This window comes from Nilaparvata lugens, chromosome X (assembly GCF_014356525.2).
Source record: "Nilaparvata lugens isolate BPH chromosome X, ASM1435652v1, whole genome shotgun sequence".
In the NCBI taxonomy this organism is placed as follows: domain Eukaryota; kingdom Metazoa; phylum Arthropoda; class Insecta; order Hemiptera; family Delphacidae; genus Nilaparvata; species Nilaparvata lugens.
Window position 1 is genome coordinate 51,656,720 of NC_052518.1, and position 10,274 is coordinate 51,666,993.

At 34.2% G+C, this 10,274-nt stretch overlaps 1 protein-coding gene across 1 annotated transcript in view; it reads right to left on the minus strand.

Moving 5' to 3' along the window:
* Positions 1–292: 292 nt before the first annotated feature.
* LOC111058268 (dual specificity tyrosine-phosphorylation-regulated kinase 2) overlaps positions 293–10,274 on the minus strand; it is a gene marked incomplete in the record, with an annotated part of 14,837 nt that continues 4,855 nt past the window's right edge. Inside the window, 1 exon segment of the mRNA XM_039443296.1 lies at positions 293–6,167. Coding sequence (XP_039299230.1) covers positions 5,804–6,167 — 364 coding nt within the window.

Sequence of the window (10,274 nt, forward strand, 5' to 3'; positions counted from 1 at the left end):
GAGAGTACATATTGTAGCCTATTATTTATAAGTCTAAGAGATCATTGTTAATCCAAAACAATATGACATAAATTGGATAACTCATACAATTGTTATTTTCTTCCAATGTAGTAATATGCATAAAATCAAAACTACAAAACACTTTTCAGCCTGATTTCAAGAAACAAACTGGAAAGTTTTTTTAATCAGCAATTAATAAGAAATATTAATCTTGGAAATCAATAGATACTTTTAAAACTCTTCATAATGAAAACCATCGTATATTCTATGACTCTTTCAAATGAATGAAATTATAACTCTAAATGGTACTACTAATAACTATTTTACACAGGTTGAGACACCTTGAATTACAGTATGCTATATTAATTGCTTATAAACTAGACACACAATATTAGCTAGCTATACATTATCAACAACAATGTTCTATAAAAACAAAAATATAAATTAACAATATTTTATCTCTTATGGCGGTGACAATATTACAGAAATTACACTTCATAATTTATAAGTAAATCATGACTAACAAATGGAAGTTATAATAGATACCATTTTCATGACATACAATTTTCTCAAAAAAGGGATCCAAAATTTATCCTATATTTTACTGTTCATTTTTGCAATAATTACTTATGTATCAATTTAAGCGTATCAACTGTCTTACTACATAATAAATTCATGTTAAAAAATTGTTTTCTAGACAAAATTATGTCAAGAATTTCGACAGAACTGACAAGACTTAATCAATTTGAAAATGGTTTCAGTGCATTTGTTAGAATTAACCAACTTACTTAACATCTAAGTCACAATGGAAAATTGTGTTTCAACATTCTGCCAAGTATCATAATAAATCTAACGGACCAAAAGTTAACTACTTTATCAATTAGTTTCAGTATTTAAGAGTTAGAATCACATGTCAACAATTAATGAATGAACAGTGATCAATGATCAAGCTAGAGTTTATTGAAGGCTAACGTGTATGTACTTGCAATTCTGTTGTTCATGTGATCAGACATCAGACTATTAACACAATTTTCACATTATTATTACAAATGCTACAGTGCAAAGGTTTATTCTTTTCGGGAAAATGTATGGGCAATCTTTGAGAAAATAATATATTAAACTTCAAAAAACTACCAGAATATAAATAAAACTCTCTTCTAAACAAATAATTAAAGTTAGGCCGGATGAATCACCACTAATATAAGGTAACGTTTGGTGCATATTATAATAAATTTGGAAAAAAACTAGATGATAGTTTGGGAATCAGAGTTAATTTTGCAGAACAATAGAAATGAGTACAGAAACAAAGTCATATGCTATGCAAAAATTCAAAACAACATGATACAAATATTTATGTAAAAACGATGTTTTCAAATTATTGGCAGATGAACTTTAGAGAGAACTTATTCATTAGTCGATTAGTCTTCTAAATTCTCTTTCAACGTCCATGATTAAGCTCAACATGAACACTGTTTGAGAGTTTAACTTTTCCATGTTACTGTACATGGAAACCATAGTTAGTAAATCTCTCATTAAATTCTTACAATATTAATCACATTGTTTGAAGCTTGTTTCCGTCAAGTCAATTACAATGGCATTTTTTTTCTTTTAAAAACATAATCTTGTGAAAGCTGATGATAATTTCCAACATTAGACAATTACTTCCCAAACTGATGTATATCATTTTAAAATTGACAATAATTTGTTTAGCGAAATAAGCAGAGCGTAGAAAATAACATCACAAAATAACACATTATTAATCACATTTTTTTCGTTATTTATTTAGAACAGACTTGGACTTATTAAATCTAGATCATACACGTATATCTGTTATACAACGCTTCACGCTCACCTTAGAATTAACATCACACACTAATCAATGGAAAATAACAGAAACTTATTTTTAGTTATGTTTGTGGGTATAATGTTCAAATTCTCCAAGCCTTGAATCATCATTGTTTCAGAGATCACGAGAGCTTGAAACACGAAAATGAAAACAAAAATTGTGCATGGAAGTCCCTTCTATAAAATTGTACAAACGAACACATTAAACCAGTTAAAAATAGGACTGTGCTTATCTCAGTATCATACATAGCCAAAATATATAAATGTTTTTGCGATTCCATTCTAAATAAAATAGTAGACGACCTGGTGACAGATCTCGAATGACGAACCAAACAAGAAGTCCAAGGATTTTAAAAAAATTGAGAAATACACATACCATAAAAAAATTAAGGAGTCCGATCTCACAAAGCGACAAACTGTATCTCTAGATAATCTGAAGATAATCTAGATTTCTAGATAGTCTTTAGATAATCTCTAGACAAACTTTATTGAAGTTTGTATAGATAACCTCTAGATATACTTCAATAGAGAGCTTGAAATGCCGATGTCCAGTTAATGCTAGAGCAAATGATAACTTCCAAGGTATCTGTTCTGAAAACTACAAACACTGAAGTATCGTCAAACCTGAAAAAATTCCTTGTAAAAATTCCCCTCACGTCTCCATAGTTGCTGAATCTTTGGTTTCTATTAAAAAAAACAATAGCTCATTACCTGTTGTTGAGCATGATTCTAGTTCTTCTCTTACCACCGATAAATCACCTCTAAACGTTTCATCTGATGTGGTCACTGCTGTAGAATTCGTTTCTCAAAACAAAGTAAGCAAAGAAATTTGGAACCAAATTCTGGAATCAATACTCCACTTACGTACAACACTTATCCAACAATCGCTGATGAAAATCTCCCAGAGCAATTTATCTGTTCATATCTATGTTTCAGTACCAACTTGTCTAAAAAAGGAAAGCAACAAAATGCAAGTCAATACTGAAAACAGTGATGGCTCTTCTCCAATTAGCTCTAATACGACTAGGTTCACTGAATCAACAAATTTTGTGGACTCACGCATGGAAAACATTTCAATCAAGACAGAAACCACATTGGTGAGCGATATCAAATAAAATGTAAAGGTTAAACAAGAGATTGTCAGTCCAATACCTACCGACTCTGATATTCCAAGCTTGTCGATTCGAAAGGATAAACCTATCGAGGATATGATCAGTGAACTTTATATCCTAGTAGTAGAGAGTCGGCACAATAGCAATGCAAATACAAGCAGAAACAGTTTGCAAAAGAGTTTAGTGCGACAAGAAGATGAGTTCCATTTCGCTGAATCACTTTAATAAGATTCTCAGTGAGAAGCGAACGGAAATAAATGTCTATCTTCCAGTGTCGTGAAAAGAATTCAAGGCAAGTAATTCACATGCAACCAAGTTTAAACAGAGTTGTGGTTGGTGAACTGCCAAGTGAAGACACGGGTTAGACCGTCTTTCACAAAAAATGTATTGATCTGTTCTGAAAACTCAACACTTAACTAATAACACTGGAAGTCTCGTCAAACTTGAAAATAATTATTCTTGTGATATTTCTCCTCACGTATCCATAGTTGATAAAAATTCTGATTCTACTAACATCAACAATAACTCATGATTCCAGTTCTTCTCTTACCATCGATAAATAATTTCTAAACAATTCAACTTATGTGGTGAAAATACGATAGCTGCATTTTTCCTTTCCAACTTTTCTTGCAATTTCGGATTTAAGAATGGTTGATGAGAATTACTCACCTTAGATTCTATTCAATACACTGGAAGTTTAACATTTATTTCCGTTCGCTTCTCACTGAGAATCTTATTAATGTGATTCAGCGAAATGGAACTCATCTTCTTGTCGCACTAAACTCTTTTGCAAACTATTTCTGCTTGTATTTGCATTGCTATTGTGCCGACTCTCTACTACTAGGATATAAAGTTCACTGATCACATATCCTCGATGGGTATATCCTTTCGAATTGACAAGCTTGGAATATCAGAGTCAGTAGGTATTGGACTGACAATCTCTTGTTTAACCTTTACATTTTATTTGATATTGCTCACCAATGTGGTTTCTGCCTTGATTGAAATGTTTTCCATGCGTGAGTCCACAAAATTTGTTGATTCAGTGAACCTAGTTGTATTAGAGCTAATTGGAGAAGAGCCATCACTGTTTTCAGTATTGACTTGCATTTTGTTGCTTTCCTTTTTTAGACAAGTTGGTACTGAAACATAGATATGAACAGATAAATTGCTCTGGGAGATTTTCATCAGCGATTGTTGGATAAGTGTTGTACGTAAGTGGAGTATTGATTCCAGAATTTGGTTCCAAATTTCTTTGCTTTCTTTGTTTTCAGAAACGAATTCTACAGCAGTGACCACATCAGATGAAACGTTTAGAGGTGATTTATCGGTGGTAAGAGAAGAACTAGAATCATGCTCAACAACAGGTAATGAGCTATTGTTTTTTTTTTAATAGAAACCAAAGATTCAGAAACTATGGAGACGTGAGGAGAATTTTTACAAGGATTTTTTTCAAGTTTGACGAAACCTCCAGTGTTGAAAGTAGTTTTCAGAACAGATAACTTACCTCGGCAGATATTATTTGCTCTAGCACTAGCTGGACTGGATAACCTTTGATCAACATGTTTGCACCGGGATTCTAATAAGCACGCGGCTTCTCTTCTTCATCATTCGTTTCTATTGAAGGAAGAAGAAAATTCCTACGATCAGTTGAAATCCCATCCAAATAGACGAGGCTGCAATGAAGTGTATCTAGAAACAGACATAATGTCATAATATTTTCAATTTAGATTATGTCACTAATTTTCCAGAATAAGGTAGCCTCCTGACGTATAAAAAACAGTTTTCGTCATATGATATTCAAATCGAATGATATTAAAAATATATAAAGATATCAAACACAAATTTTGAGGATTTAAACAGATATAGAGGAACAAATCAAATAGCCTAGTAAGATCCCATTATCCGAGGAAGATATTTCTATTTACAAAGTCGAAGGAATCCTTCTCCTCATATTATTTTCAAACATTTGATCTTATTAAATGGGGAAGATATTTATATTTACAAAGTCGAAGAAATTCTTCTCGTCACATTATCATTTTAAAACTTTCATACTCACGCAATCACTGTACAGTAAATTTGTTAACAATAGAAGCAATGCTGGAACAGTTTAATTTCTCTTCTAATTTCCAAGTATCTAATTCTAATGGTTTGTTTCCTTCTGTGTAAAATGAAAATGATTCAAAATTCAAGTCATGGAAAATTAATTCTGAACAGAGTTTGTAACAAAGTCAAATGAACACGACTCATTGTTTAACTAACTACCAGTGGAATTGAGAAGTATGAAGATGATGTAACGTTTAAATTCTTTTGGAGTGAAATGATTCAAATATTCAGTTCGTTTCTTATAAAAAGTAATAATATCATTGAGAATGATCATTAATATCATAAAAATATCATTTTAAAGAATTAAATTAACATTATTTGAAGCGTTACTTAGTTTCTAATACAGTGAAATAAATATAATTTGAAAATTTACTTAGATTCGATTGACTAAAATCAATATTATTCAAAGCTTCACTCTGTTACTACTGTCTGAAACCAATAAGACCTAATTCGAATAAAACCAATAAATCATTTGAAGATTACAAAGTGAAATCAACATGACTCGAAGCTCCATATGGTTTCAAAACATTACTCAAAGCTTCACTCTTTCACTGTCTGAAACCAACAATACCTACTGCACCTTGTGATTGTGATGATTCAAGGCTCGTATCGTACGGGTTACACGGCAAATTGAGTTGACTGAGATCTGTAAACCCACTGCAAAGTAGGTTTCTGAGATCTGTAAACCGACGGCAAAGTGGATTACAGATTTGATCCGTTTCTTACAGACACTTACTTTATGGTTACGTGAGGGGCATATCTGAGGCGGCAGGCGGCAGATGCGGCAGTTTGCTGGAGGTGGCTTGGGAGTGACGCGAGTGGATGGTAGTCGCGCGGTCATCAGACAACTGGACGCGGAGTTTGTTTGCAGCGGCGGTTGTATGTGACTGACTACGTGTGGTCATCCGCAGCGACGGGTCCGAGTTGGCCGGCGGTCGTGGCAGTCGACGACGCAGCCAGTTGTGTCTGAGCGCAGTGCTCGGGGTCATCCGCTTGTCGGGATCCCATTCCAAACAACGCCGCACGAAGTCAACAAACAGCAGGTCATCGCAGGAGCCTAGTGCACTGTACAGTTCCCTCGATCCCGGTATACCTCTGGTCTTACCTGCGATAATCATGAAAAATTAATAAACTTCATTTGAATGTTCTGCTACCTTAATTAGTATTTCAATCTTTTCTGGCACAGTTCAAGCAATTGGGTTGAAAAAGTAGAGTTGACGGTACCAAAACGTTTCAATTATTTCACATTTTTTACCCAATTAACGTAAACTTGATTTCTCAACGAATAAGATTACAATTTATTTAAATATAAGTTTATATTCAGTTGATGGGATACCTAGAAAAAAAATATATTAGACAAGGAGCAGCATGGCTTCCCATCGGGGAAATCCACGGTAACGGCCGGAGTAGATTTCATCAGTTCCATAGACAGGGGGGATAAAATTGTAGGTAAATTCTAAGATATGAGCCGCGCTTTCGATAATGTGAGGCATGATGATGTTGATAAACTCATTGAGCGCCCTGGGAGTGAACGTACTTGATTCTCCTCCTATTTGAAAGATAGGCAGAAATTCGCAGAGATTGGACATATACACCAAACAGCTCACGTGGGTATCATCCGCAATAAAAAAATAAAAAGATGAAACTAAAGCACTGGGCTACAAAAACCAATATCGCTCCAACATTGGACATTTGAATTATGGTGTGCCTCAAGGGAAAATATTGGGCCCGCTGTTATTCATCTGTTACATCAAGGGGTTGCCCAGAGTTTTCCAAGAGCAAGCTACTGTATGTCTCTATGCAGATGACGCAAATGTCATCTTCTCAGGTGATACAGTGCAAGAGTGTAGAAGCAACATCCGCAACTGGCCTTTCCCAATTCAATCTCAATTTAATTTTATTTCCATCAACAAAATACATAAATAAAACATTCGCATTACAATTCAATGCATATCATCAGGAAATAAATATTTCCCCACATAAACTATTGGTCCGTGTGTGGGGAAAGAATTCTTATCTATAATTTCAACTAGGAAATAAAAACTCCTGCAGATTTCTGTCTTAATATTATTCTTACTTACAATTACAATATTGGAAATGAAGATGGAGAAATGTGAATCATAAATAGTTTAATTTTTATAAACAGAGCATGATGTCGTGGGTTTTTATTAAATATAATTACAACTACTAATAGTGTTATGTTGGAGTATTTCCCAAAGTTTTGAGATTACTTATTATATTGTTCAGAGTGCTGCATCACAGTAACAGAGTTAACAGAATTTGCATATTGAAATGCATCATGATCTACATGTAAGGCGAGTTTATGAGGGCTTCTGATGCTTCCCGACACATACCAAGCAACCATGTGACTATCTTATTTTTGTAATTAGCAACACTGCACCCCTCAGCCTCTTTTATTGTAATTGGAAGATTGCAATGGAGTAGGTGAGCGATACGAAATGGGTTGTTATCGACCGATGTAAAGGTGGCTCTAGGTGTATTAAATCCAAAATTCAAAATATGTCTAGTTGGGTAATTACGTTGTAGTTGTGTAAAAATTTCTGTTCTGTACGATTTGATAAAAATAAAAAGAGTTTTAATGTAGATTTGCTTATGTCAAGAACAGGAAATTCGGTGTAGAGTTGTTCAGTAGGGAATCAAATATTTTTATTTAGAATTATTTTGATGAGTGATCTCTGTGTGGATGCAGCGACTCCCCCCCCCCCCCCCCACGCCAGGACACCATACTGGAGCAACTACTGCACGTAGGCAAAGTAAACAGAGTACTTTTATAAACGTGTACTCTAATGAATAACTTTCTTAATGACAGAAACCTTCTTCTAAATGGGAGAAGTCAGTCATAATTGCATTTTCGACGAATCAGAGACAAAAATGAATAATATGCCCAATCAAAATATCAAATAAAAATGAATCAGAGAGATAATGAAATGTTGGAATTGGTAAATAGTACACGATTCCTGGGTCTGGAATAGTCATGTTTGTCAGGCAGTAAAAAAATCTCCACTGGGCTGTATGCTCCAAGACAAATGTCTAATAAATGAAGTCTTCTAACTATGAAGACGCTTTACCACTCATTAATACACTCCCCTCTGGCCTATGGTCTATGCATTTAAGGAGCCACGACAAAGAGCAATTTTGATAGAATTCTCATACAACAGAAAAAAGCACTAAAATAATTATGAATCTAATAAGAATGGACTCTGTGAAATTAGTTTTTTCAGTTTGGCATTCTTACAGTTTACGGGTAATATGTGTTTGAGGTTATTATGTATGTTAGGAATTACCCTGTAGAAGAACTACGGAATGAGACTCATGGCTCTCATACTAGATTTGGAAGGATGAGGAAAGACACAGGTTAGAATTATTTCGAGAAAAGGACGCACTACGGGGGAAGGGAATACCTCACAATGCTGCCTTAAGAATTACAGGCAATAGAGAGTATTAAAAAAATTAAGTATAAAACTCGAGGAGTATTAAATAGCATTGTCCCTGTATAGCCCAATCAAATAGTACATCGGACCAAACAATAATTAAGGTAATTGATTTTATTGTTTTAATCAGTCCATTTGGGAATTAGTAAGAGTAATCTATGGTTTCCCACCAAAATTTCTGAAGGCATAACTTTTGGCAGCCTGAAAACCAAGAGATTTTGGTACTTTTTTCAGTTTTTTCACGATATCTCCAAAACCAATTGTTCAATTGATATTTTTGTTCTATTCGTTTTTGAAGAGCATTAAATTCTCTACAATTTTCATCTCATAAATAGTTTTCTATCTCCAATAGGAAGCAAGTTATAGCTCGTTGAAAATTGTTAATTTTTTTAATTTGCAAAAAATTGCTAAATCCATGTTTTTTCCTTTTTTCCTTTGGCCGCATTATAATGACTATTTGACTGGGCTAGTACTCCCTACAAGAGTTTATAGATCGTAATGCAGGTTTATGATTTTTGCTTATTACTTTTTATCATGTCTACAGGAGGTTTAAGACTGTTTTCTATTACTTTTTATCAATGACAGCCACAATATTTCTATTGTAATTGAATAACCTGGAAAACCTGGAATCTGCATGCACTATCCTTCTTAAAACTTTCCAGATTAGACCTTGGATTAGAACACTCACCGCAACATCATCACAAATAATAACTGTAATTAAATGCAAAATAATCAAAAACTTATAACCTTAACACCAAATTCATGTGTTTACAGACTCTTCGATTTCGCGCGGTCTGAGCTGACCACAGTCATACCAACACAACTAATACGAGATGAAATGAATATTCAACTATTTGAAAGATTAATCGCATATATAAGTACAATAATCATAATAGAATAGAAATGATTTCGATGATCTCATGTCTATTGATTAATTGATGGATACTTATTATTTCTTAGTGGTGATTGAAATACGAAAATAGTAAGTGACGGAGATACTGTTTGTGCTAGTGAACGATATCATGTTGGTTTCGGTTGGAGTACAAATCTGCCATATTCTCGCCATTCAAAAGTCATATAATTATACACCCTCCCAGTTGAAATGCTGAGTAGAAAGGTGGAAAGGTGGCTGATCTCAGACTCTCAGCCAAATGCCCTGCCCTGCTACCTTTGCACAAACCACTGTCGAGCTTAGGCCTATAGCATTGATGTACACTACTCCTATTCCTCACACATTTTATGTTTACAGCTTTTAAAAATAATTATAAAATTCATAAAATGTACAATACTATTGAAAAACTGAAAAAATGTTAAATATGGGTTAAGTAATGGGAGGGCTGCGCCCAAGAGTCCCAATGGGCGAGCCGCCACAGCTTTTTTTATGCTATGTTTATTTGTATCATATTCCTAATGTACCGGTACATTATTAGGAATAAAGATTTTTCAATTCAATAAATATCAAGCTCTATTGTGTTACTGTCATTGTTACTGTCTAATCTCTGTTCATTGTGTAACTTGTGCAAGGAAGGGGGCGATGTCAGTATACGCCACCGTCAAAGTCAGACACATCCATCCTAGCACTGAAAATCAGTCTTGTTTTGGCGGTGGCTGCTTTTGTCGTTCTTGTGCTGAAAAGAAGTGTCTTGTTTTGGCGGGGCGAGTCCGTGACTAATTTCTCTACCAGGAAAACAGTCTCTGGTTGTCGCTATCAGCTCTTGTCGTTTTTGCTAGAAGAATCGCTAGGAAGTAAACTGGTTTGAAA